The sequence below is a fragment of the Sphaerodactylus townsendi genome, linkage group LG03 (assembly GCF_021028975.2).
Source record: "Sphaerodactylus townsendi isolate TG3544 linkage group LG03, MPM_Stown_v2.3, whole genome shotgun sequence".
Classification (NCBI taxonomy): domain Eukaryota; kingdom Metazoa; phylum Chordata; class Lepidosauria; order Squamata; family Sphaerodactylidae; genus Sphaerodactylus; species Sphaerodactylus townsendi.
The window spans coordinates 11,697,762-11,725,278 of record NC_059427.1 but is presented as its reverse complement, the minus strand read 5'-3'; the positions used below and the strand labels follow the sequence as shown (position 1 = coordinate 11,725,278).

The following is a 27,517-nucleotide window of genomic DNA, read 5'->3' as shown; positions in this document are numbered from 1 at the left end:
AGCATAGTGATTAATCACAAAAACAGTATGTAATTATATCTTGTGAAATATTTATTTCTAATGACAACTAAATGAAATTTTGTCTTGAAGCATGGTGTAGCATGGGTCTTAATATAACAACAGTAAACTACATTGCTACAGTTTGCGACAGTATGCATAAGAAGCCAACGTCAATGCGAAGGTTGAGATTGCTTCTTTCTCACCAGATCAGAAATTCTTGGAGCAGTCTTTGCAAGAGCACAACGAAGATAATCTTCCACAAGTCTACTTCTGTACTTACACTTGTTAACCAACCAGCTGGAAAACCCTGTTTCACAAAGATATGTTGTTGGAAATGGAAGAAGAAGGCGCAACACAGTTTCAGACAGAACAGGATATGGCTGCAAACACTTGATCCAGAATTTTGTAACTGGCATTGTAGAGAAATCAGTTCTCGCTGCATCGCTGTTAATAAGCTCAATGAACTCCTCTTGGGCTGTCTCAGGAACATCTTCAATTTTGACTGTAAATGGGCTGCTGGCAAGTGCAAATGGGGTGTCAGGTAGATTTGGAAAGTACGATGAAATTTCATCTGCAAGCATGTGCAAGTGTTCTTTCACAGAAATTATCATCGTAATCCTTTTTTGTGGTTCAATGTCATGTTCCTCAAAGAAAGCAGATAAGGTAGGCAACATGTAAGTTTTATTTTCATCCAATTTTTTTTGCCAATGCTGAAGTTTCATTTGGAATGATTGGCTCTTTTCAGACAAATCGAGGCATGTTGCATTTGGTCCTTGCAGTGATACATTTAACTCATTCAAGATGGCAAAGATGTCAACCAAGTAAGCTATTTTCTGCAGTTCACTTTTATCACTGAAAAGTGCTTCGAACTGCGGTCTTGCTTCCTGATTAAAAAAAGTTTTGAGTTCATCACGAAGCTCAAAAACACGTTTTAAAACTTTTCCTCTCGACAACCATCTCACTGCAGTGTGAAATGGCAGAGCGTTGTCCGGCGCGTCCAACTCGTTGCACAGTTGCGGAAACAGTCGACTGTTTAAAGCGCTCGCCTTTACCAAATTGACAGAACTAATGACGCTGTTCATTACTTCTTGTAACTCTGGTGGCAGCGTCTTCGTTGCTAATATTTGCCAATGAATCATACAGTGAGTTCCGATTACTTTTGGTGACTCGTTCAGTACCAAACGTTGAAATCCAGATCGACATCCTAGCATAGATGAAGCACCATTCGTGCAAACGCCACAAACCTTTTCCCAAGAGATCTTATGCTCTTTCAGAAATGAACCAACTGTGTCAAATACACCATGTGCAGTAGTTGTCATTTCAAGAGGTTTGCAAAAAAGAAACTCATCTTTAAAGTCGCCATCGTTAATATACCTGACGTAAACCAGTAACTGCGAACAGTTTGCAACGTCTGTAGATTCATCAAGCAACTGGATACTAAATATTGGAAGTGGAGCAGATTTAATTTCCTGGATTACCTGATCAAGAATATCAGCAGACATGTCATCTATAGTTCTGCGGACAGTATCGTTAGATAAGGAAATTGCACTCAATTTCGTAACAAATTCATCTCCGATCATAACTCGAACAATGTCTTTGGCCGCTGGCAACAGTAAATCCTCAGTGATGGTGTGAGGTTTCATAGCTCTGGCGATTCTGAGGGCCACCAAATATGAAGCTTCAACGGCTGCTATGTTTTGTTTGAGGAACTGGCCACCAGCGTGGAGTCTGGCTTTCTTTCCACAAACGTTTTGTTTGTGGAACTTGCCACCAATGTCAAGTCTGGCTTTCTTGAGTCCATCAGCTTTGCTTCTAAAATAATTGGTGTCCTTGCCAGCAAAGCTTGGATGCTTGCTATCAAAATGGCGTTTTAGTTTGTTTGGCTTCATAGATTCGGCTGATAGAACTTCACCACAAACGACGCACTGCGGTTTCTCAATTCCTACTGTAATTACTGAGGTAAAACCATACTGTAAAAAATCCTCACGAAATTTTCTTTTCTTGACGTTCTTCTCTGCACAATCCATTGCCGTGGGATGGTTTGCTAATGAAAATAATATAAAATACAATATCAACAATTTTCATACTAGTAATGATGTATTTGAGCATAAATTCTATTGAGATCCAGAGAAACTGGCCTCCACTGTACTATAATGTTACAATCGTTTCCCAGGGACCAATACAAGCTTGCGGTTCAGCCGGACTCCATGCCGTTCACCCAATGAACCATGAACAAAAGTCCTGTGTTGTTTTAGAAATTTTAAAATTATATACTTGCAGCCTAGGCCAGATACCCCACCTCTGGGCAAAATGCACTTGTCTTTGCTCAAGGCACCATGCTTGTGTCCTGGCCACAGCTGAATAGAAATATATATTGAGGGACTGGAGCACCTTCCCTATGAGGAGAGGCTGCAGCGTTTGGGACTCTTTAGTTTGGAGAGGAGACGTCTGAGGGGGGATATGATTGAAGTCTATAAAATTATGCATGGGGTCGAAAATGTTGACAGAGAGAATTTTTTCTCTCTTTCTCACAATACTAGAACCAGGGGGCATTCATTGAAAATGCTGGGGGGAAGAATTAGGACTCATAAAAGGAAACACTTCTTCACACAACGTGTGATTGGTGTCTGGAATATGCTGCCACAGGAGGTGGTGATGGCCACTAACCTGGATAGCTTAAAAAGGGGCTTGGACAGATTTATGGAGGAGAAGTCGATTTATGGCTGCCAATCTTGATCCTCTTTGATCTGAGATTGCAAATGACTTAGCAGACCAGGTGCTCGGGAGCAGCAGCAGCAGAAGGCCATTGCTTTCACATCCTGCATGTGAGCTCCCAAAGGCACCTGGTGGGCCACTGCAAGTAGCAGAGTGCTGGACTAGATGGACTCTGGTCTGATCCAACTGGCTTGTTCTTAAGTTCTTATATGTAAAGTGAATGTTCAACTTTACACAATAAATATCATAATTTCCTTAACCACTGTTCGTTGCTGCTCCTCAGGCACTCCCAGACAGACACATGTCCCCAAAATAGGGTGATACTCTGCCCAGGAAATTCTGCTGCAGATGGCTAGGAGTGGCAGAGGGTGGCAAGGGGTGTAGGAAATAGAAAGGGGTGGGAGAATAGGATTCTGCCGGGTCCCCGAATGCCCAGCTGGCCTTTTGGGGTGGGGGGAAGGGAAGGTCTCTGCTGGGCCCTCAATGACCCAGCTAGCCTTTTGGGGTGGGTGGGGGGGGGAGAGAGAGCCTCTGGTGGGCCCCCAAGGCAAAGAGGAAGACCCAACACAAAACTGACTTCATCAAGGAAGCCTTGCACCCCCCCCCCCCCATTTGCAAGATGTAAGTGGAGCTGTTAATGACAGGATGTTTTGGAGGTGGTTAATTCAGAGGGTTGGGCATAAACTGGAAGATACTTGGCTGCACATAATGCACACAAAGATCAAATCAAACCTGAATCCTTTCTAGCAGCTAAGAATGACGAAGCTGAAGCTATTGGCTTTGGCCATATCGTGAAAAGACAAGACTCAATGGAAAAGATGAGAAAGACAATAATACTAGGAAAAGCAGAAGGCATCAGGAAAAGAAGACCCAGCGTGAAATGAATTAACTCTAAAAAGGAAGCCAGGATCGCCTTCTCTTCTCTTCCCTCCACCTCCTCTCAAAAACAGGGCCAGTGACATGCCTGGTGCACTGGCCACTGGCTAGGCGGGGGCCCCAAGCGGCAACCCCCTTAGCCTCAACCTCTTCCTTGTGCTTGGGGCAGCTGCCCCCCCCCCCCCTTCAGCCTTATTGCAAAGATATGAATAGGAAAGTAACTCATGGAAAAACATGGACTGTATTTCAGGAAGGGATTCTGTTTTGAGCACCACCACAGATCTAATTAAGCAAATGTGTTGAGATTGGCCCAAAATCCAAACAAAAACATCCACTCCTTTATACACTAAAGGTGCTTTTGTCATAATGAACAAAATATTGATATTATACAAGCTTGCAAGGTCCAAGGTTAGGGGTCTATGTGGCATTTGGAGCCTTCCATCCCCATCCACCCCTCTTCATCAACAGGATGGAGGCTCTTCCCTCACCCACTGGGTGTTCCCTTTCTGTTTCCCACTCTTGTGGGAAACCCAGCAGCTTTTTCACTATGGAATCAGACATAAACAAGTATGTGTGTAGGGGGGGAGATCTAACAAGTCCAGAGGGGCCATGGGAATGAAAGAGGGGGGAATAGGGAGGTAGGGGGAGGTAGATAAAGATAGATAGAGACAGAGAGAGGGAGGGAGGGAGAAAAAGAGAGATAGGTCGGTAGGTAAGTAAGTAGAGAAAGAGAGGGGGGAGAAAGATGATATAAAAATCTCAAGCCCCCTGTCTGGGGCCAGGTGAGACAGACCCAACCTCGCCGTGGGAGGGGGGGAAGAGAGCCACCCAAACTCACCGGTGAGGAGGTGGGAGGGTGCCCAGATGACAGGGACAGCTCAGGAGTTCAGGAGAGGCCGGGACAGCTGGCAGAAACAGTGGTGCTACGAACCCACCGGCAGCGAGGTGGGCAGAGCCAGGATGTCTTGCTGACCCCACTCCGGCAGCGCGGCAACAACACAACCCCAAGCGGGGGGCAGGGCACAGTTTAAATGCCCCAGCATTCACCCCCTGAATGCAAAAAGGCAGGGTCAGAGGCAAGCCGCGGGGATTGGCGGGAGGGCTTGAAACAGACAGTTTAAAAATGGGAAGGACGGAAGGCAGGGTTGTATGGGAGAGGAGTTTGGAGGTGGAGAGGCGGTAAGACGGACCGGAAGGCGAGGAAAAAGTGACTAGTGACTAGTCTTAGCCAGCCTGTCCTCGGGAGCCCTTGGACGCCCAAGGAAAATGCGGATGCCAGGGGGACCGGCAACCCCTGTGAAACGGTCATTTGACCCCCAAAGGGGTTGCGACCCCCCAGGTTGAAGACCATGGCAATAGATCCATGTGGACAGTGGAAGAGATTGGCATATTTGTGAGGCCTACAGATGATGCAATCCACCTGTGACGGAACAATGAAAACTGGGGGGAAGGGGATTGCAAGATCTCCTCCTCCTCCCAAAAATAAAAGTCATGCATGCCCAAAACGAGATATTATAAAAACAGCCTTGTCATGCTAGTTTTCTAGATGTAGGGAACTTCTTTTCCTAGAGGAATATTCCATTTTGTGAGGTCCACCTTCGATCTGAGGTGGTAGAGTCGAGGCAAAGCTGTACCACCAACTCTTACGTTCCATCAAAAAAAAACACCAACTGGAGATGTTTCAAGTCAAGCAATAATACCATTCCTCCCCAGTCTGGAAAGTCATCATGGGTGATTGCAGAAATTCATTCAGTTTGCTGTTCTTAGGGTTCTCCTACTATCTATGTCCCACTCATCTGCCAAAGAACTTTACCCTCTTACCATGTTTGGGGGAGGATTCTTTCCTCCCTGCTATGAATGCCTTTGGTCTCCCACTCCTTTGGTCTGCTGGCTCACTAATGTCTCCACCATCCTCCTTGTGAGGAGATGTTTTGGCTCTTCTCTTTCCAGTCTGCCCTCCTTCAGGTCTCTCCAGTCCGCAAGACATCCCAGAAGTTTCTCCTCTCTGTTGATTTTTGGAAATGGTCTCTTGGGCTCTGTGCAATAACGTTTTCTGTTCTTTCTTTGGTGGGTGAAGATCCTCCTCACTTGGATGGCCACTGACTGCTGGAATAAAGAGGAAGATTAAGAAAGAACCCTGCCTTCAACCAGGAAGGGTGACTGTTATGAGGATGACTGTAGATTTCATTTATTTAGATCAGGGATCTTCAAACTATGGCCCTCCAGATGTTCATGAACTACAATTCCCATCAGCCCCTGCCAGCATGACCAAGTGGTAGGGCTCATGGGAACTGTAGTCTATGAACACCTGGAGGGCCATTGAAGACCCCTGATTTAGATGATCTGAAGACCATCTTTTCGCTAACATAGACAGACCTACAAGGCAGAACAAGCCATCAATGGTGGAAAGTGACATCTGGTCGCAGACGACTTATGATGACCCTATAGAGCCACCATGGTGTAGTGGTTAAGAGTGGGGGACTCTAATCTGGGAAACCGGGTTTGTTTCCCCACTCCTCCACATGAGCGGCAGACTCTTAATTTGGTGAACTGGATTTGTTCCCCAGCTCCTACGCATGTAGCCTGCTGAGTGCCCCTGGGCTGGTCACAGTTCTCTCAGAACTCTCTCAGCTCCACCTATCTCACAAGGGGTCTGTTGTGAGGGAAGGAGTTTGTAAGCCATTTTGTGACTGCTCATAGTTGAGAAAAGCGGGGAATAAATCCAAACTTCTCTCCTTCTGTTCAAGGCAAGAGGCGTTCAGGGGGTAGTTTGCCATTTCCTGCCTCTTGAGTAGTGACCCTGGGCTTCCTTGGTGGTTTCCCATCCAAGTACTAAGCGGGGCAGATCCTGCTCAGATTTTGAGGTCGATGAGATGGGGCTAGTCTGGGCCTTCCAGGTCAGGGTGAATAAACCACTGCATCACCGGAAAAACAAGAAATTAAACGAAAAGACCAGGAATAGTGGCTATTTCCATATTGATGAGTGGCAATTTTACAGATATAATTTTACCGATGTATAAAACTGGCCAGTTACTGTATCTTTCTTTGAGTTGAAGTCAAGAAATCTGCACATATTGGTAAAACAGCCACAAATGAAAAGATGGTATTATACTAATAAACTATGGCTCAAAAGATAAACTATAGATAGACCACTAGTCTGATCCAGCAGGGCGCTTCTTAGGGTCTTGTGCAAAACCGCCCTGAGCCCTTTGGGGAAGGGCGGTCTATAAATAAATAAAACGGGAAGCAAAAATAAGGAAGAAGGATTGCGGGAGAATTTAAAGTCCTTTCTTAGATGGGGGCAATGACTGACATCTCCCACCTCCCAATGTCAGCATACCCTGGGGTGGGGAGGCAGCTGGGTGGGTCCACTGGTTCCACAGCTGCTGCCTCTGTGTCTCAGTTGCGCATGCTCTCCTGCCGGTCCCCTGACCCACACATGCTGCGCAGTGCTGCCAGAGAAGGGGATTCAAGCAAGGCAAAATGGCCCTCCCCGCCACATGCAAGGCTCAGAAATCGACATGTGAGGGACTGTGACACACACACACACACCCCACACACGCACACGCAATCTGAAATGTCAGCCCTGAAAGCGCCGTCCCGCTTGCTACCGCGACACCTTCAAGCCAAACTCAGGTCTGCAATTTACCCTGGTCGCTGCAGGGCTCCAACAAAGGCTTGTTTGCAATGACCGGCTCCGACCTCAGTCCTGGGGCGCACTCGCTTTTCCAGTGATTTGCAAGCACACACACACACACACACACACACACACACACACACACACACCCCAATTGCCTTGCACCAGAGCAGAAAATTCCCCGACGCGCGTGAGAGGAAAAGCCGAGACTGTCCCCGCAAAAGGAGGCCGGGGGCGTGTGGGGAAAGGACTTACCGACCAGCCAAGCGTGGAGCTCCTTCCTCCTCCAAAGCCACCCCGGTCCACTTCTCGGGGGCGGCAGGACAGAAGCCCCTCCCCAAACCCCCGCACCGCCCCCTTCCCCCGCGGCTCTGAGAGCAGCGACCCTGCAGCAGCAACTCTCCCTTTTCCCGCCTGCAAGGAGAGTTGCAAAGGGACGCTCTGGGGCTGCAGACCGCCTGGCCGCAAGAGAGCTGGAGGGGGACGGGCACGTTTGCTCTCCTCTCAACAAGGCTCCCTCATGCAGAGAAGGAAACGAGCGCGGGAAAGGAAAAGCCACCCCGTGCCGCAGTGATCTTTCATGACCCATTAAACTCTTTCTCTCATTGATACCCCTTTGCAGGAGAGTTTTCTCCAAGGGTCCTTGGAGGAGGAGGAGGAGGAGGAGGAGGAGGAGGGCGGGGTTTGTAGATCATGAGCGCTGAGAGAACTTCTGCCTCAAGAGATATTGGAGGTGAAGGACTTTACGCGGTTTCCTGCCTCCATGATGTTACCATACCGACCTGGCAATGGCATGGAGGGGGTGTGTGTGTCCAGAGGTGGGATCCAGCAGGTTCTCACCAGTTCCCCAGAGTGGATTTCTAATTATTTGTGTGTGCCGAGAGGGGGTTAATAATTGGGTCTGCTTTTCCGTTAGAAATCCCATTAGGTCCAAACATCATAAAGTCCTGTTGTTTCCTATGTGGCTGGTTAGCGAAGGTAGAAAAACGGGATAATTCTCCCTGTTGGGCTGTTTTGAAAACATGTTTTAGAAATATGGTAAAGTTCCTTGTTTAAGGAAAGTATCCTCCTTTTGATTTCTAGAAACAAAATTAAGTATTTGAAAGTATTAAGTATTTGACAGGCAGTCAATTCGAGGAGGAGTAGTTGTTTCTGTTGGCAGTAGACGATAGGACTTGCTATAATGAGTTTAAATTATGGACAGAAAGATACCAGCTGGAAATTAGGAACTTTTTTTTTACAGTAAGAGTTTTTTACAGTAACAGAGAAATTATTAATGCCCCGCCCCCGGAATGCCCGGTCACGCCCCTGTCGTGCCCCGCCCAGCCCCATTGGCACTACGCCACTGTTTGAATCCCACCACCATGGGAACCTGTTATTAAAATTTTTGGATCCCACCACTGGCGGTGTGTGTGTGTCTGCTTATTCACAAGTATCCCTGCCCGGCGCCCGCGTGCCAGCTTAAAGGGTGATGCTGGAGTTGCAGAGATGGACAGCCCATTATCTGGCATTAGCCAGTTACCAGGTCTACCTACAAGAACCTTCCAGAAACTGCTTTTTTTTGTTCTCAGGCTCTCTGCTTGTTTGCCATATCAGCACATTTTCTGTTCCACAGCCAAGGAAGAATTGAGTCCTCATCACGATATAGTAGCTCTGCAGAATGGATATTCATTTCCAGCCACAAGAACGTTCCTGATATCTTGCAAAACTTTCTCTCTTACCAAACATCCAGCCAACAGAAGAGTTTTAAGTATCTTTATTTGCAAAGAAGGGGGTGGGGGAGACGTCCCTGCAAGGGCAGACTCCACTGAAACATTCCAGACATGTATTGTCGAAGGTTTTCACAGCCGGAATCACTTGGGTGCTGTGTGGTTTCCGGGCTGTATGGCCGTGTTCTAGCAGCATTCTCTCCTGACATTTCGCCTGCATCTGTGGCTGGCATCCTCTGAAGATGCCAGCTGTGGGGGGGGGGGGGGGTGGGGGGGGGGGGGGGTGGGGGGGGGGGGGGGTGGGGGGGGGGGGGGGTGGGGGGGGGGGGGGGTGGGGGGGGGGGGGGGTGGGGGGGGGGGGGGGTGGGGGGGGGGGGGGGTGGGGGGGGGGGGGGGTGGGGGGGGGGGGGGGTGGGGGGGGGGGGGGGTGGGGGGGGGGGGGGGTGGGGGGGGGGGGGGGTGGGGGGGGGGGGGGGTGGGGGGGGGGGGGGGTGGGGGGGGGGGGGGGTGGGGGGGGGGGGGGGTGGGGGGGGGGGGGGGTGGGGGGGGGGGGGGGTGGGGGGGGGGGGGGGTGGGGGGGGGGGGGGGTGGGGGGGGGGGGGGGTGGGGGGGGGGGGGGGTGGGGGGGGGGGGGGGTGGGGGGGGGGGGGGGTGGGGGGGGGGGGGGGTGGGGGGGGGGGGGGGTGGGGGGGGGGGGGGGTGGGGGGGGGGGGGGGTGGGGGGGGGGGGGGGTGGGGGGGGGGGGGGGTGGGGGGGGGGGGGGGTGGGGGGGGGGGGGGGTGGGGGGGGGGGGGGGTGGGGGGGGGGGGGGGTGGGGGGGGGGGGGGGTGGGGGGGGGGGGGGGTGGGGGGGGGGGGGGGTGGGGGGGGGGGGGGGTGGGGGGGGGGGGGGGTGGGGGGGGGGGGGGGTGGGGGGGGGGGGGGGTGGGGGGGGGGGGGGGTGGGGGGGGGGGGGGGTGGGGGGGGGGGGGGGTGGGGGGGGGGGGGGGTGGGGGGGGGGGGGGGTGGGGGGGGGGGGGGGTGGGGGGGGGGGGGGGTGGGGGGGGGGGGGGGTGGGGGGGGGGGGGGGTGGGGGGGGGGGGGGGTGGGGGGGGGGGGGGGTGGGGGGGGGGGGGGGTGGGGGGGGGGGGGGGTGGGGGGGGGGGGGGGTGGGGGGGGGGGGGGGTGGGGGGGGGGGGGGGTGGGGGGGGGGGGGGGTGGGGGGGGGGGGGGGTGGGGGGGGGGGGGGGTGGGGGGGGGGGGGGGTGGGGGGGGGGGGGGGTGGGGGGGGGGGGGGGTGGGGGGGGGGGGGGGTGGGGGGGGGGGGGGGTGGGGGGGGGGGGGGGTGGGGGGGGGGGGGGGTGGGGGGGGGGGGGGGTGGGGGGGGGGGGGGGTGGGGGGGGGGGGGGGTGGGGGGGGGGGGGGGTGGGGGGGGGGGGGGGTGGGGGGGGGGGGGGGTGGGGGGGGGGGGGGGTGGGGGGGGGGGGGGGTGGGGGGGGGGGGGGGTGGGGGGGGGGGGGGGTGGGGGGGGGGGGGGGTGGGGGGGGGGGGGGGTGGGGGGGGGGGGGGGTGGGGGGGGGGGGGGGTGGGGGGGGGGGGGGGTGGGGGGGGGGGGGGGTGGGGGGGGGGGGGGGTGGGGGGGGGGGGGGGTGGGGGGGGGGGGGGGTGGGGGGGGGGGGGGGTGGGGGGGGGGGGGGGTGGGGGGGGGGGGGGGTGGGGGGGGGGGGGGGTGGGGGGGGGGGGGGGTGGGGGGGGGGGGGGGTGGGGGGGGGGGGGGGTGGGGGGGGGGGGGGGTGGGGGGGGGGGGGGGTGGGGGGGGGGGGGGGTGGGGGGGGGGGGGGGTGGGGGGGGGGGGGGGTGGGGGGGGGGGGGGGTGGGGGGGGGGGGGGGTGGGGGGGGGGGGGGGTGGGGGGGGGGGGGGGTGGGGGGGGGGGGGGGTGGGGGGGGGGGGGGGTGGGGGGGGGGGGGGGTGGGGGGGGGGGGGGGTGGGGGGGGGGGGGGGTGGGGGGGGGGGGGGGTGGGGGGGGGGGGGGGTGGGGGGGGGGGGGGGTGGGGGGGGGGGGGGGTGGGGGGGGGGGGGGGTGGGGGGGGGGGGGGGTGGGGGGGGGGGGGGGTGGGGGGGGGGGGGGGTGGGGGGGGGGGGGGGTGGGGGGGGGGGGGGGTGGGGGGGGGGGGGGGTGGGGGGGGGGGGGGGTGGGGGGGGGGGGGGGTGGGGGGGGGGGGGGGTGGGGGGGGGGGGGGGTGGGGGGGGGGGGGGGTGGGGGGGGGGGGGGGTGGGGGGGGGGGGGGGTGGGGGGGGGGGGGGGTGGGGGGGGGGGGGGGTGGGGGGGGGGGGGGGTGGGGGGGGGGGGGGGTGGGGGGGGGGGGGGGTGGGGGGGGGGGGGGGTGGGGGGGGGGGGGGGTGGGGGGGGGGGGGGGTGGGGGGGGGGGGGGGTGGGGGGGGGGGGGGGTGGGGGGGGGGGGGGGTGGGGGGGGGGGGGGGTGGGGGGGGGGGGGGGTGGGGGGGGGGGGGGGTGGGGGGGGGGGGGGGTGGGGGGGGGGGGGGGTGGGGGGGGGGGGGGGTGGGGGGGGGGGGGGGTGGGGGGGGGGGGGGGTGGGGGGGGGGGGGGGTGGGGGGGGGGGGGGGTGGGGGGGGGGGGGGGTGGGGGGGGGGGGGGGTGGGGGGGGGGGGGGGTGGGGGGGGGGGGGGGTGGGGGGGGGGGGGGGTGGGGGGGGGGGGGGGTGGGGGGGGGGGGGGGTGGGGGGGGGGGGGGGTGGGGGGGGGGGGGGGTGGGGGGGGGGGGGGGTGGGGGGGGGGGGGGGTGGGGGGGGGGGGGGGTGGGGGGGGGGGGGGGTGGGGGGGGGGGGGGGTGGGGGGGGGGGGGGGTGGGGGGGGGGGGGGGTGGGGGGGGGGGGGGGTGGGGGGGGGGGGGGGTGGGGGGGGGGGGGGGTGGGGGGGGGGGGGGGTGGGGGGGGGGGGGGGTGGGGGGGGGGGGGGGTGGGGGGGGGGGGGGGTGGGGGGGGGGGGGGGTGGGGGGGGGGGGGGGTGGGGGGGGGGGGGGGTGGGGGGGGGGGGGGGTGGGGGGGGGGGGGGGTGGGGGGGGGGGGGGGTGGGGGGGGGGGGGGGTGGGGGGGGGGGGGGGTGGGGGGGGGGGGGGGTGGGGGGGGGGGGGGGTGGGGGGGGGGGGGGGTGGGGGGGGGGGGGGGTGGGGGGGGGGGGGGGTGGGGGGGGGGGGGGGTGGGGGGGGGGGGGGGTGGGGGGGGGGGGGGGTGGGGGGGGGGGGGGGTGGGGGGGGGGGGGGGTGGGGGGGGGGGGGGGTGGGGGGGGGGGGGGGTGGGGGGGGGGGGGGGTGGGGGGGGGGGGGGGTGGGGGGGGGGGGGGGTGGGGGGGGGGGGGGGTGGGGGGGGGGGGGGGTGGGGGGGGGGGGGGGTGGGGGGGGGGGGGGGTGGGGGGGGGGGGGGGTGGGGGGGGGGGGGGGTGGGGGGGGGGGGGGGTGGGGGGGGGGGGGGGTGGGGGGGGGGGGGGGTGGGGGGGGGGGGGGGTGGGGGGGGGGGGGGGTGGGGGGGGGGGGGGGTGGGGGGGGGGGGGGGTGGGGGGGGGGGGGGGTGGGGGGGGGGGGGGGTGGGGGGGGGGGGGGGTGGGGGGGGGGGGGGGTGGGGGGGGGGGGGGGTGGGGGGGGGGGGGGGTGGGGGGGGGGGGGGGTGGGGGGGGGGGGGGGTGGGGGGGGGGGGGGGTGGGGGGGGGGGGGGGTGGGGGGGGGGGGGGGTGGGGGGGGGGGGGGGTGGGGGGGGGGGGGGGTGGGGGGGGGGGGGGGTGGGGGGGGGGGGGGGTGGGGGGGGGGGGGGGTGGGGGGGGGGGGGGGTGGGGGGGGGGGGGGGTGGGGGGGGGGGGGGGTGGGGGGGGGGGGGGGTGGGGGGGGGGGGGGGTGGGGGGGGGGGGGGGTGGGGGGGGGGGGGGGTGGGGGGGGGGGGGGGTGGGGGGGGGGGGGGGTGGGGGGGGGGGGGGGTGGGGGGGGGGGGGGGTGGGGGGGGGGGGGGGTGGGGGGGGGGGGGGGTGGGGGGGGGGGGGGGTGGGGGGGGGGGGGGGTGGGGGGGGGGGGGGGTGGGGGGGGGGGGGGGTGGGGGGGGGGGGGGGTGGGGGGGGGGGGGGGTGGGGGGGGGGGGGGGTGGGGGGGGGGGGGGGTGGGGGGGGGGGGGGGTGGGGGGGGGGGGGGGTGGGGGGGGGGGGGGGTGGGGGGGGGGGGGGGTGGGGGGGGGGGGGGGTGGGGGGGGGGGGGGGTGGGGGGGGGGGGGGGTGGGGGGGGGGGGGGGTGGGGGGGGGGGGGGGTGGGGGGGGGGGGGGGTGGGGGGGGGGGGGGGTGGGGGGGGGGGGGGGTGGGGGGGGGGGGGGGTGGGGGGGGGGGGGGGTGGGGGGGGGGGGGGGTGGGGGGGGGGGGGGGTGGGGGGGGGGGGGGGTGGGGGGGGGGGGGGGTGGGGGGGGGGGGGGGTGGGGGGGGGGGGGGGTGGGGGGGGGGGGGGGTGGGGGGGGGGGGGGGTGGGGGGGGGGGGGGGTGGGGGGGGGGGGGGGTGGGGGGGGGGGGGGGTGGGGGGGGGGGGGGGTGGGGGGGGGGGGGGGTGGGGGGGGGGGGGGGTGGGGGGGGGGGGGGGTGGGGGGGGGGGGGGGTGGGGGGGGGGGGGGGTGGGGGGGGGGGGGGGTGGGGGGGGGGGGGGGTGGGGGGGGGGGGGGGTGGGGGGGGGGGGGGGTGGGGGGGGGGGGGGGTGGGGGGGGGGGGGGGTGGGGGGGGGGGGGGGTGGGGGGGGGGGGGGGTGGGGGGGGGGGGGGGTGGGGGGGGGGGGGGGTGGGGGGGGGGGGGGGTGGGGGGGGGGGGGGGTGGGGGGGGGGGGGGGTGGGGGGGGGGGGGGGTGGGGGGGGGGGGGGGTGGGGGGGGGGGGGGGTGGGGGGGGGGGGGGGTGGGGGGGGGGGGGGGTGGGGGGGGGGGGGGGTGGGGGGGGGGGGGGGTGGGGGGGGGGGGGGGTGGGGGGGGGGGGGGGTGGGGGGGGGGGGGGGTGGGGGGGGGGGGGGGTGGGGGGGGGGGGGGGTGGGGGGGGGGGGGGGTGGGGGGGGGGGGGGGTGGGGGGGGGGGGGGGTGGGGGGGGGGGGGGGTGGGGGGGGGGGGGGGTGGGGGGGGGGGGGGGTGGGGGGGGGGGGGGGTGGGGGGGGGGGGGGGTGGGGGGGGGGGGGGGTGGGGGGGGGGGGGGGTGGGGGGGGGGGGGGGTGGGGGGGGGGGGGGGTGGGGGGGGGGGGGGGTGGGGGAAAATTATGCATGGGGTAGAAAATGTTGACAGAGAGAAGTGCTGCTCTCTTTCTCACAATACTAGAACCAGGGGGCATTCATTGAAAATGCTGGGGGGAAGAATTAGGACTAATAAAAGGAAACACTTCTTCACGCAACGTGTGATTGGTGTTTGGAATATGCTGCCACAGGAGGTGGTGATGGCCACTCACCTGGATAGCTTTAAAAGGGGCTTGGACAGATTTATGGAGGAGAAGTCGATTTATGGCTACCAATCTTGATCCTCTTTGATCTGAGGTTGCAAATGCCTTAACAGACCAGGTGCTCGAGAACAACAGCCACAGAAGGCCATTGCTTTCACATCCTGCATGTGAGCTCCCAAAGGCACTTGGTGGGCCACTGCGAGTAGCAGAGAGCTGGACTAGATGGACTTTGGTCTGATCCAGCAGGCTCGTTCTTATGTTCTTATGTGGAAACAGACTCAACAAAGAAAGTATTAAAATAATGTTTTTCTTGCTTCAATCCATTCACTATGTGGTGAAAACCAAAGGCTGGGTGAAGGAGGAAGAATAAAGGAAGGGGGAAAAACCCTCCACTTTAGCTCTTCCCTGATACTCTTCCTCTGGATGTCTGCCTTGAGCATTTCTAGCTAGGAAGGATGTCCGAACAACTAATACAGTGGGAATGCGGAATCTTTTTTTCCCAAGGAACTTTGAACTAAGAATGCCAAATAAGGGACTGTTAAAAATGGGGAAAATGAAGATTTTCACAGGGTGTAAGCCTAATGCAGCTATTTGGCACATGGGGTACAAGATTAATATAACACCTGAAACTCCCTCCATAACTGCCTCAAAGCTAGAAACTGATCCAGAAAATTCTGAGGCAACCTGAAAAATAGATCCATGTGGATAGTGGAAGAGATTGACATATTCGTGTGGGCTAGCCCTCACAGAACTACAGATGTTGCAATCAACCTGTGACGGAACAATGAAAACTCGGGGGAAGGGGATTGCGAGATCTACTGCTCTTCCCAAAAATAAAAGTTATGCATGTACAAAACTAGATATTATATAGTTTTCTAGATGTAGGAAACACCTTTCCCTGGAGGAATATTCCATTACATGAGGCTCACCTTCGATCTGCGGTAATAGAGTCGAGGCAAAGCTATACCACCTAGTCTTATCTTCGATCAAGAATAAACCTATTGGAGATGTTTCAAGTCAACACCATTTCTCATCAATTGGAGAGGAAAGTCATCAGGGGTGATTGCAGAAATTCATTCATAGTTTGCTGCTCTCAGGGTTCTCCTACTATCTATGTCCCACTCATCTGCCAAAGAACCTTCCCCTCTTACCATGTTTAGGGGAGGATCCTTTCCACCCTGCGATGAATGCCTTTGGTCTCCTACTCCTGTGACTTCTCTTTTGGTCCGTTGGCTCACAGATGTCTCCACCGCCCTCCTTGTGAGGAGATGTTTTGGCTTTTCTCTTTCCAGTCTCCCCTCCTTCAGGTCTCTCCAGTCTGCAACATATCCCAGAAGTTTCCCCTCTCTGTTGATTGTTGGAAATGGTCTCTTGGGCTCTGTGCAGTAATGTTTTCTGTTTTTTCTTGGGTGGGTGAAGATCCTCTTTGTTCTCACTTGGATGGCCATTAACTGCTGGAATAAAAAGGAAGATTAAGAAAGAACCCTGCCTTCAACAAGGAATGGTGACTGTTGCAAGAATGACAGTCGATTTCATTTATTTAGACAAGGGGTCTGCACCCCGTGGCTCCGGAGCCACATGCAGCTCTTTCAGCCTTATACTGTGGCTCTTCGTGGCCTGGAGGTTGGAGGGCAGTGTGGGCGTGTCCCTCCAGAGCAGCCGCCATCCCCCCCCTGCCAACACCACAGTCGCCATCCCCCCTCTGCCCCACGGAGCAGGCGGCTGCCTGCTTCGTCGGGTAGAGGGGGTTTCCCTGCCCGGCGCCTCCGCCTCCCAGTGCTGGAAGGAAAGGTGAGTGGAGGGGCCGAACCGGAGCCGCCTCTCCAGCTCAGTAGATCTTCAGGGCCGTGGAAAACGGGTCCAAATGGCTCTTTGGGTGGTAAAGGTTGCCAACCCGATTTAGACAATAAACTTTTTGAGTCAGAAAAGCCTAACACAGGAAATTTATTGAGGGGCCTTGGAAGGCTTTACGAGGTTAACTAAAAATCCAGAAGGTTAACCAGCCCCACCTCATATTTTCATAGTTTTGAATTGCTTGTAACTGAAAAAGCTTTGAATTGCTTAGAATTGAAAGTAGTTTATGTAAAACTAGCGGGGCCAGGCCACGCGTTGCTGTGGCAATTGTCCTTCTCATCACAGTCTGCAACCCACATAGATGTCCACGCAGGTCCAGTGATTCGCAGCATAGCCTTTTGGGGTGGTCAAATGGAATCCCTCTTTCCCTGTTCAATTCACATTGTTATATGGTGGTGCCTTGTGTTTTTAGTATAAGGTAACCCTTTCCATTCCACAACGGAACTGTCCAGAGTGCGAATCCCGCTGTCCATGAGGCTGGTTGACACGCACAGTCCTGGCTTGGGTAAGGCTGAACTGGGGCAAGCAGGCTATCCCAGTCAGGCAGCAGAGGCAGGGTGGTGAGGCGCTCAGATCGAGGCCAGCTCCCTGGGTTCTTAAAGGGCCATGTGCAAAAGAAGCGGAGCTGGTAGTGTTGGTTTGCCCCCATCCCGTGGATTTTCTTAGAAGAAAAAGGCAAACTCCAACTCGCTTTTAGTAAAAGAGAGCTGTGACAAATATGGGTGAGGAAGTGGGTAAGTGGTGGTTGGATGTGAGGGAGGGCAGAGTGAGGTGTGTGAGGATGAGCTGGATGTATATGAAAGTATGTATGTTGTGTGGTAGCAGTGGGTGAGGCACAGAGAGTGAAAGTTACCTGCGTGTGAGGGGGGGGGGGAACCCCACCTGACGTCTCACATGGCAAAGTGTGTACATGTTTCACTTCCAGTCGTATTACCTAACAGTGTTACCTATTTACTGTTTTCACTGCTCATCTCTGGCCATCTCTGCAAACATTCTAAAGGCATACCAACCCCTCAGGCCACAGACAGGCTGCAGGAACATTCTAAGGGTGACAGTTAAACACAGCCAGTTTCATGGCCTGGTTTGCCAGGAAAAAGACGTTTTACCTAGCTCAGGTATGGACTTTCGGCGATTTGAAGGTCTCATTGCCTGCCCAGAACGGGGAGGGACGTCCTGTGAAAATTTGGGGGCGATCCGTCCAGCCATTTCGGCGTTAGGGCATGACTAACAAAGTCACTGTTAGCTTTTTATATATATAGATTATGTACTTATCTCTGATATGACATAATATTGGATGATGAAATGTATATATGAAGTGAATGAAAACACATGATTTATTGTAAATTTCCATTTATAAACTGACTCGTTAGTTAAAATATACCACGTGGTTGTGGTTATAGCCTTGTGGATACTAATTGCATTTTTTCAATTGTTTATGTAGACCCTATAGAGCCAGCATGGTGTAGTGGTTAAGAGGGGTGGACTCTAATCTGGTAAACTGGGTTTGTTTCCCCACTCCTCCACATCAGTGGCAGTCTACTATTTATCCTACTATTTATCCTGCTCATCTGCCAAATAACCTTTCCCTCTTACCATGTTTGGGGGAGGATTCTTTTCTCCTTTTCTTTGCTATGAAAGTTTTTGGTCTCCTACTCTTGTGACTTCTTCTTTGGTCCGTTGGCTCACTGATGTCTCCGCCGCCCTCCCTGTGAGGAGATTCTCTTTTCTTTCCAGTTTGCCCTCCTTCAGGTCTTTCCGGTCTGCAACATATCCCAGAAGTTTCCCCTCTCTGTTGATTTTTGGAAATGGTCTCTTGGGCTCTGTGCAATAATGTTTTCTTTTTTTTCTTGAGTGGATAAAGATCCTCTTTGTTCTCAGTTGGATGGCCACTGACTGCTGGAATAAAAAGGAAAATTAAGAAAGAACCCTGCCTTCAACCAGGAATGGTGAGTATTACGAGGATGACAGTCGATTTCATTTATTTAGATGATCTGAAGATCATATTTTCGCTAACATAGACAGACCTACAAGGCAGAACAAACCATCAATGGTGGAAAATGACATCTGGTCGCAGATGCCTTATGATGACCCTATAGAGCCAGCATGGTGTAGTGGTTAAGAGTGGGGGACTCTAATCTGATAAACCAGGTTTGTTTCCCCACTCCTCCACATGAGAAGCAGACTCTAATTTGGAGAAACTGGATTTGTTTCCCAGCTCCTATGCATGTAGCCTGCTGAGTGACCCTGGGCTGGTCACAGTTCTCTCAAAACTCTCTCAGCTCCACTTACCCTATTTCCCTGAATAAGACCTACCCCGAAAATAAGACCTAGCATGATTTTTTGGGATTTTTGGAGGATGCTTGAAATATAAGCCCTATTCCAGAAATAAGCCCCAGTTACAGATTCCCTGGTGCAGCTGATCTAGTCACGTGGGGGATGGAAAATCATGGAAAAAAATAAGACATCCCCTGGAAATAAGCCCTGACGCATCTTTTGGAGCAAAAAGTGCCACACTGAAATGTTTGCCAAAGGAGGCAGAACCAAATCCAAAATGGCTGCCACACTTTGCACACAGTAGGGAAATAAAAAGAAATGAAGTATCATAAGTGGCAATTTTATTGAAATATTAAACTAGCCAGTTACCCTATCAAACCCAAAAGGGCTGCTACACTTTGAACAGGAATTCTTAACTCCTAGGAAAATGGCAGGTACAACACGTAAGACACAGGATGCAATTTCAGAATCAAGTTTTTAAAAAGATGCAACCCTTCTTCAAAAATTGGCTGAGGAAACCTGGCCCAATATCACCCAGGAAGCTTCACAGATAAGGAGGGTTTGAACTCGCTGTCCCCTAGACCAAGCCTCTAAATATTTATGTGTGCATTTAATACTGCCAGGTGTGAGGGGGATTGGCCCAGACCCATATCAACAAGGGAGATGTCAGCCAGCCCTGCAGACTCCTTACCTGAGCTGGAGTCTGAAGCGACCTGCCTCTCTGCAACCTCTCGTGGATCAGGTAGCCAAAGCACCCCCCCTGCTTCGATGCGAGAGATCAGGCCTGGCTTTGGAACTGGGTGTCCTTTATTTGTGGCTGGAAGGAAACAGAGAGCATCAGAAGCACTTTTGTACCTTTGTCACCTACTGGTGCACATACTCGGTAAAGCCAGAACAGAAATTTCATCTACCCGTTGAAAAGGGAAAGAGGTTGAAGATCCGTGTAGGTGCAGACAAGCGATAGACTGAGGCAAAGCTCAGAAATATCAGTCTGCTGGCTTCAATCTTGGCACACCTCTTCAGCCCCTGCAATAATCCAGTGGCTTGAAAAGTCTCTGCCTCTTAGAGAACCCAGTTCAGTCAGAACACTAAGAAGAACAACTGGGTGTCATCACTGTCCCTCACAGGCATCTCTGAGCACAGGCCCTAAATCACACACAAAACTCCTCCCACAGCACAAGTCAGGGAATGTTCAGCCAATAGCAGGCAAGCCAACACTTCTGGTCTTTTCACAGAAAAGCTTTCAAAGGTTCCCAGAGTTGCTCACAGTCATTTAAAGGCCTCATTCTTGAAGAAAACAGCAGGAGGAGAGGCCAGTCAGAGATTTGTTTACTTCTTCATATTTACTTCATTTACACCCTGCTTTTTCAGCTGACACTGTTCTCCTCTGCTCCATTTTATCTTCACAATAACCCTGTGAGGTAGGTTTGGGTGAAAGTGCATGACTAGCCCAGCAAGCCTTCATGGCACAGCGAGCTGCTAGTCCGATACTGTAACCACCAGTCCTCACTGGTTTACCACAAAATCCAAGACTTTATAGTGCTGAATGCTGAAATTTGTGTGGAGCTCAGGTGATTGCGGGAGAGCTACAGCTTTGAGGAGAGCCCGTGCCTTGAATCTAAAGGATCTAACTTCATTCCCCTGGAATGTTAGGAAAGACTTTAGGGTGCCAAAAACAACAATCAACTTGATATTCTCTATAAGGCAACTTCATATGTGAAAGTTTTCATCAGTCAGTGACAGGCTCCCGGTAATAAGAAGGCAGAGAAAGACAAGGAGACTCTCTTGCCACACTGGACATTGAGGCCTGAATCTGGTGTTTCAGGAGACAAGTGGGCAGGGACCCTTACCCAGGGAGGCCACGGTGCTGTAGTTGTCCCGCATGACGTCCTGATAGAGGGCTCTTTGCTTTGGACCCAGCAGGGCCCACTCCCCTTCTGTGAAATACACGGCCACATCTTCAAAACTCACACGGTCCTGAGAAAGAAAGAACAAGAACGTCTCTTCAAGGTTGCCTGGGCGTCATCTCAGAAGACCAGCAGAAGTTTAGCCTTGAGGTCTGTGTAGAAAAATCCTGGTCTTCAGCCAAAGCAGGCTGGGACTTCCTAGTTTAGACAAAAGAAGGCTATGGGGAGGAACTGACAGAGGTTTCTGGGATGGAGTGGTCAGGGCGAGCTTTTTCTCCCTCTCTCATAATGCTAGAGCTCACCAATGGACAGGCAGTTGGTACAAGACAAAAGGAAACACTTCTTTAGTCAAATAGCAAGTAAACTATAGATAGACCACTAATCTGATCCAGCAGGATGCTTTTTAGGGTCTTATGTAAAACAGGAAGTGAAACTAAAGAAGAAGGATTGCGAAGTAAAATGGCAGCACTCCCAGCCGCATGCAAGGCCCAGAATTCAGCATATGGGAGGCTGCCCATATATTTTATAGCGATCACATTAAGCCAGGAATGCATCTTAATCTACTAGGTGCCGTCCAGTGGCGTATTTGCCTAGGGACGTGGGGTACCCTTTTTTGGACTTGCTTTCAGGTTCATTTGTGTGTGCTTTGTATTTTTTTAGTGTTTTTTCAGTTTTTGGCCTGCAGGGGGCGCAGTTTTTAGGCTAGCAGCACCGAAATTTCAGGGATTTGTTGGGAGACTCTCCTGATGATACCAACCAAGTTAGGTGAGGTTTGGTTCAGGGGATCCAAAGTTATGGACTCCCAAAAGGGGTGCCCCCATCCCCCATTGTTTTCAATGGGAGCTAATAAGACAGTGATGGCAAACTTTTTCGAGGCCGAGTGCCCAACTGCAACCCAAAACCCACTTATTTATTGCAAAGTGCCAACACGGCAATTTAACCTGAATTCTGAGGTTTTCATTTAGAAAAAACAGTTGGCTCTGAGGCGTGCGATACTCAGGAGTAAGCTCGGTGGTAGTTGGTGGCTTTGCTTTGAAGCAACCGTGCAACTCTTCCAACGGGTGAATCATGATCCTAGGAGGGCTTACTCAGAAGCAAGCCGCATTGCCAGCAACCAAGCTTACACCCAGGTAAAGGATCGCGCTTTAGTTCTTCGCATGAAAATCAGTGGGGTTTATCAGCGCTTAACAGGGTTACCTACACTGCTTCCTCAAAACTAGGTCTTAGGTTTAATGCTAATAATCAAGCCCAGCAGCCCAGGCCAGCCTAGATGTGTGTGTGGGGGGGGGGGGGCACTTTGTTTGCGCGTACCCACAGAGAGGGGTCTGAGTGACACCTCTGGCACCCGTGCCATAGGTTCGCCACCACTGTAATAGGAGATGGTCCTTTGAGGGTCCATAACTTCGCCACCACTGTAATAGGAGATGGCCCTTTGAGGGTCCATAACTTTGGACCCCCTGAACCAAACTTCAACAAACCTGGGTGGTATCATCAGGAGAGTCTCCTAAAGATACCCTGAAATTTTGGTGCTGTTAGCTTAACAATTGCATTCCTGACAGCAGGCACCCTCCAAATTTCCCCAGATTCTCCTTTTAGATCCACCCCCTTTGGCATGGACTTACAGGGAGAATGTGAGGTTCCCAGTTTAAACACTGAAAGTGATGCTGTTTGGGAGTGGATTCCACTGGAGGTGTTTCGTGAGAGATGATGCTGACATTTCTTTGGTAAATGTTTTGCTGGGGATGATTTGTGAGGGATTTACATGCTTAACACCCACGTGCACTGGCTTGGAGCTGTTTCTCAGGCTAATAACCTACGGGTTGGTGTGAGGACAAAATTAGGAAAGAGAATTGGTGGGGAGAGAGCCACGTATGTTTTGCTGGGGGTGGGAAGTGTTTTGTGAGCTGGTGCAAAAAAATCATTGTTTGGTTGTAGTGGGGGAGGGTGGCCGCCCATGGGGTGGGGGGGGGTGGGGGCGCACCAAATTCAGATTTTGTCCCTGGGCTCCAGTTTGCCTAGATACATCTCTGGTGTCATCCCTGACAAGCAGGAGGAGGGAGGGTAGAATGAGACAGAGCAAGAAGTATAGATGCTAAGTATAGATGCTTATTATTAGAAGGGGAGGGAGGGAGGAAGGGGTGGCATGCAAGGGAGGGGGCCGGCATCTGGACATGGCCCACCCACCCTCGTGGAGGGAGAGTGAGGGGGAGGGGTAGCATGCAAGGGAAGGGGAGGGAGGGAGGGAAGGGAGTAAGGAGTGGCATGCAAGGGAGGGGGAGGGCAAGCAAATTTTCAAAGATGATTGTATGTATTGTATTGCTGTGACACCTTAAGAGGTGGGGCAAAGGAGACAATGGCCCTTTCTGTACACCTAAAACATTTACAAAATTCTCCACACACACACCCCCCCTGTTTGCCACAATGTTTGTCCACACTCACCTTCTCAAAACGATTCATGGCTGCCGTGAGATGCTTTTCCTTTTTTGGTTAATTGTAGCATTGATGCTTCATTGCTCCCTAGCTGTGATTCTCTGTGGCTACATGTGTTGAATGGTTTGAAGATTTAATTTTTTTAAAAAAAGGAAAATAGAAATTATGACAATAAAGAGGTAAGGGGAAATGGAGTGAGCTCAGAGACGCAATAAAATGGCTCCGAGGAGGAAATTCAGGAACAGCACAGAGACGTGGGAAACAGGAGCGGGAAACATAAGACGCTTTAAATATGCTCGTACAGTGAGGGAAAACTTTTCTTTTATACGTTTGAAACCAAAGAACTGTTTTAATATCTGATTCCGATAAAACGTTTCCAGGGTGGAAATAAAATGTTTTTAAACAAAAGGAGGGAAAAGCCGTGCTGAACTCCACGAAGGAAACATTTCATTTCCTGCCTGAAAAAGGCCAATGTAATAACGATGTAAAAAGAAGAAGAAGAAGAGTTTGGATTTATATCCCCCCTTTCTCTCCTGCAGGAGACTCAAAGGGGCTTACAATCTCCTTGCCCTTCCCCCCTCACAACAAACACCCTGTGAGGTGGGTGGGGCTGAGAGAGCTCCGAGAAGGTGTGACTAGCCCAAGGTCACCCAGCTGGCGTGTGTGGGAGTGCACAGGCTAATCTGAATTCCCCAGATAAGCCTCCACAGCTCAGGCGGCAGAGCGGGGAATCAAACCCGGTTCCTCCAGATTAGATACACGAGCTCTTAACCTCCTACGCCACTGCTGCTCCTAGTTGTCCAGTTGTCCACAAAAAAGATTTTGTGGGGAGCTTTTGCCATTAAGTCACAACTAATGGTGACACATGTTCGAGAAGAAGAGTTTGGATTTATACCCTGCCTTTCTCTTCTCTCTCTCTCTCACTCTGTTGTGGCTTTTTCCTCTCGCCACAACAGATACCTCGTGACGTAGGTGAGGCTGAGTGAGTTCTGTGAGAACCGTGACTCACCTAAGGTCACCAAGCAGGCTTCATGTGGAGGAGTGGGGAATCAAACCCAGTTCTCCAGATTAGAGTCAACCACAACACCACGCTGGCTCTCAGAGGTGGTTTTCACTGTCTGCCTTCATGTCACCCTGGTACTCCTAGGCAGAGTCACAGTGTGTGACTGGCCCAAGATCACCCAGCGAGTTTCCATGGTGCCAGTGGGGATTCGAACGTGGTTTTCCCAGGTTTTAGTCTGACACTTTAACCACTAAACCATGCTGGCTCCCCGCTGCCCAAAACAGGTACATGTCCTTGTTTAAATGTTGTGAAAAATGTTCTCAAAGAATATCTCCAAACAAGGCGGTCAGCAGTAAGCGGTTTATTGAATATGCGGCTGCAGGCATGGTGGGAGGGCACCTAAGGTGCGGTCTCTGGAGGGGCTCTGCAACACAACCCCTCTTATACCTCACCCCCCCCTCCCACTCCTGTCCTCCCGTCCAGTCCTGGCTGCTAGGGAAGGCTCACAATCTCCAATCCCCTGATTTCTTTAACATTATTTCCATATATGGCATATTATCCTCATTTGTCAGGATGTGCTAATCACTGCCTTTTCTCCACGGCTTGTTTTCTTCATGTCTTGTGTGCTTCACTTCCCCGTGACCCACTTCCCCATTTCTCAATGGGCGTGGACCTGCAACTATTAATTTTTCCTTTACATACAGAAAGATGGGAGTTAGGACAATACCATGCATCTTCGTAGTGAGTGAGGATTCTTTGGTCATCTTTTGCACACAAAAAGTTGTCTGAAAACTTTTACAGCCTCTGAGCAAATAATCTGGACAACGAACCCCGCGTGGTCGCCCAAGAATTGCCCCATCAATTCGAATTCTCTCCCAGCAGACACATTTATATGTCTGAATGAAGTGACTCTGGCACAGAGGTCCGCAACCTGCGGCTCTCCAGATGTTCATGGACTACAAATCCCATCAGCCCCTGCCAGCATGAACACCTGGAGAGCCACAGGTTGCAGACCCCTGCCTGGCAGAACTCCAAGCAGAATAATGCACTTTCAAACTGCTTTCAGTGCTCTTTGAAGCTGTGCGGAATGGCAAAATCCACTTGCAAACAGTTGTGAAAGTGGTTTGAAAACGCATTATTTTGCGTGTGCGGAAGAGGCCTCTGCTTCTTGTAACAGAACTGTGGCACAGGTGGCCTGGTAGCGAAGTGGGGTGGGGGGGCTTGGGAGATCTCTGCCCGGGGTCTCTCTAAACAGGGACTCTGGACTTTTAATACTACTTCCAAAAGGGCTGCTTAGGGAGAAGATTTGGGATTTGCAAGTGTCTGTATCCTAATCAAATATTCCTGAATTCTCATTAAAGACACCTTCCTCCTGGGGAAGATCCACAGTCCTGGCTAACAAATCATCCAGAACCTCTGTGATAACAACCCAATCCTTCCTTGCAGCAATGGCGTAGTGGCTAAGAGCAGTGGCTAAGAGCAGGTGCACTCTGATCTGGAGGAACCGGGTTTGATTCCCAGCTCTGCCGCCTGAGCTGTGGAGGCTTATCTGAGGAATTCAGATTAGCCTGTGCACTCCCCCACACACCTGCTGGGTGACCTTGGGCGAGTCACAGCTTCTCGGAGCTCTCTCAGCCCCACCCACCTCACAGGGTGTTTGTTGTGAGGGGGGGAAGGGCAAGGAGATTGTAAGCCCCTTTGAGTCTCCTGCAGGATAGAAATCCAAACTCTTCTTCTTCTTCTTGCAGCAGTGAGGCCTTTGCATTATTTGGCCAGGGCCTTTCCAGCAAGGAGGGCGGGGGTCACCCCCAGAATGTGATAACCCTGACCCCCCCCCCCCCCAAATGCAATCTGAAATGTCAGCCCTGAAAGCGTCCTCCCGCTTGCTGCTTCCAAGACAAACGTCGGTCTGCAATTTACTTCAACGAAGCAAGGGCTTGCTTGCAGTGTCCGGCTCCCACTTCAGTCCTGGGGCACACGAAGCAAGTCCAAAAAAAAAGGGGGGGGGGCAGGAATATGCAGAAGGCTTCCCTCTTCCGCTGATTTGCAAGCACCCCCCCTTGCCTTACCTTGCTGACTGGCAGCGCACCAAAGCAGGAAACTCCCCGACGCGCGTGAGAGGAAAAGAAGGGGGCTGTAGTGTCCCCGCAAAAGGAGGTCAGGGGTGTGCGGGGAAAGCACTTGCCAAGCCGCCGAGCACGGAGCTCTTTCCTCCTCCAAAGCCACCCCTGCCCTGCCCTGCCCGCTTCTCGGAAACCACCGCGCCGCCTCTTCCCCCATGACTCTGAGAGGCGACCCTCCCTTTTCCTGCTTGCAAGGAGAGTTGCAAAGGGAAGCTGCAGGAGAGCTGGAGGGCCACGGAGGCGTTTGCTCTCCTTTCAACGAGGGTCCCTCATGCAGACAAGGGGAAAAGCGCGGGAATGGAAACGCCGCTCCCTGTGGCAGTCAGCTTTCATGACTGTGTGAAGAAAGGGTACATATCCCTTTTCACTGACTTAGCAATCATTTATGAGGCAACCATTTGGGTTTTTTTGCTAGGTCGTTTATAACGCAACCATTTGGCCCTCATTAAAGTCGTAAACCGTGTTTGTGTTTAGTAGTGCAGGTAGTGTTATTCTTGAGGTAACAGGAATTGGCTTGTTACAAGGCCACGTTCTATACTGAAGAAGAAGAAGAAGAGGAGGAGGAGGAGGAGGAGGAGTTTGGATTTATATCCCCCCTTTCTCTCCTGCAGGAGACTCAAAGGGGCTGACAATCCTCCTTGCCCTTCCCCCCTCACAACAAACACCCTGTGAGGTGGGTGGGGCTGACTGAGAGCTCCAGCTGTGACTAGCCAGCAAGGTCACCCAGCTGGCGTGTGTGGGAGTGCACAGGCTAATCTGAATTCCCCAGATAGGACAGATAGGTCTTAATTGCCAAGCTGTTTAATTGCCCTGCTCGTTGGGGACTGGGAGCCCCATATGATGGATGTCCCCTTTTTTATTATTCCTTAGCTTCAGTCCCCCTGCTGAGAACAAAATTCTCCTTTATCTCACGATGACTGTTAATGCACGTGCAAGCAAATTTGTAATGGAGACCACAGGGACATTTGCTCTCATTCCATTTCAATAAGGCTCGCTCATGCATACAAGGAAAGGAGTGCGGGAAAGGAAAACCGCTCCATGTGGCAGTCAGCTTTCATGACCCATGAACTCTTTCTCCGCTTCTTGGCACTTCACCCTTTTGGAGGAGGGCCTAGCTTCAAAGGGTCGCTTTGAGGAAATTCATTATAGATCCCATTTGGCAACAACCTGGCTTTCAAAGCTCAATTTAAGAAACTGGGTGTCAAACTTGACCCCTCAGATGTTCATGAACTACACGGTTCCCATCAGCCCTTGTGAGTATAGCCAATGCTCATGTGTTGGGAAGGACTAATGGGGAATTGTAGTTCATGAATTTTATCCTGGAAGAACCATCAGTTCTACCCTGATTTAAAGAGCTTCAATCACCTGTCCTAACCATATATTTCCTTAACTTAACAGCAGGTCTTGCAACTTACTTTTCTACCACTGGCAGGGCCTGATGGGAATTGTAGTCCATGAACATCTGGAGCCCCGTAGGTTGGCCACCCCATCCTATATGATGAACTTCCTCTTGTTAACTTTCTTTTATAGTCCTTCTAAAAATGTAAGTTTCCCTT

At 55.9% G+C, this 27,517-nt stretch overlaps 2 protein-coding genes across 5 annotated transcripts in view; both read right to left on the bottom strand.

The window, feature by feature from the left end:
• Positions 1 to 27,517, bottom strand: part of LOC125428893 (tripartite motif-containing protein 10-like) — a 120,848-nt gene that overhangs the window by 65,200 nt on the left and 28,131 nt on the right.
• Positions 26 to 26,047, bottom strand: LOC125428593 (protein ZBED8-like). 4 transcript variants are annotated; one of them, XM_048488987.1, is made up of 6 exons: positions 25,759 to 26,047; positions 22,845 to 22,942; positions 20,349 to 20,475; positions 19,190 to 19,315; positions 5,413 to 5,694; positions 26 to 2,044 (listed from the first exon to the last, which is right to left on the bottom strand). In XM_048488987.1, exons 2-6 carry the CDS (start codon positions 22,860 to 22,862, stop codon positions 171 to 173), a joined length of 2,427 nt encoding a protein of 808 aa, XP_048344944.1. In that variant the 5' UTR covers positions 22,863 to 22,942; positions 25,759 to 26,047; the 3' UTR covers positions 26 to 170. The 4 variants fall into 4 exon arrangements, with proteins under 4 accessions (XP_048344944.1, XP_048344946.1, XP_048344945.1 ...); XM_048488989.1 differs by lacking the exons at positions 19,190 to 19,315; positions 20,349 to 20,475; positions 22,845 to 22,942; positions 25,759 to 26,047 and adding an exon at positions 7,484 to 7,560; XM_048488988.1 differs by lacking the exons at positions 19,190 to 19,315; positions 20,349 to 20,475; positions 22,845 to 22,942; positions 25,759 to 26,047 and adding an exon at positions 7,484 to 7,556 and having other exon boundaries at positions 5,413 to 5,697.

What these genes read in the sequence shown, in the direction of transcription:
- LOC125428593 (XM_048488987.1), bottom strand. An exon ending in CGCTTCAGACTCCAGCTCAG is followed by an intron (nt 5,695 to 19,189) that starts GTAAGGAGTCTG and finishes TTATTCCAGCAG; the next exon opens with TCAGTGGCCATCCAAGTGAG. An exon ending in AGAATCCTCCCCCAAACATG is followed by an intron (nt 2,045 to 5,412) that starts GTAAGAGGGTAA and finishes TATTTTCATTAG; the next exon opens with CAAACCATCCCACGGCAATG.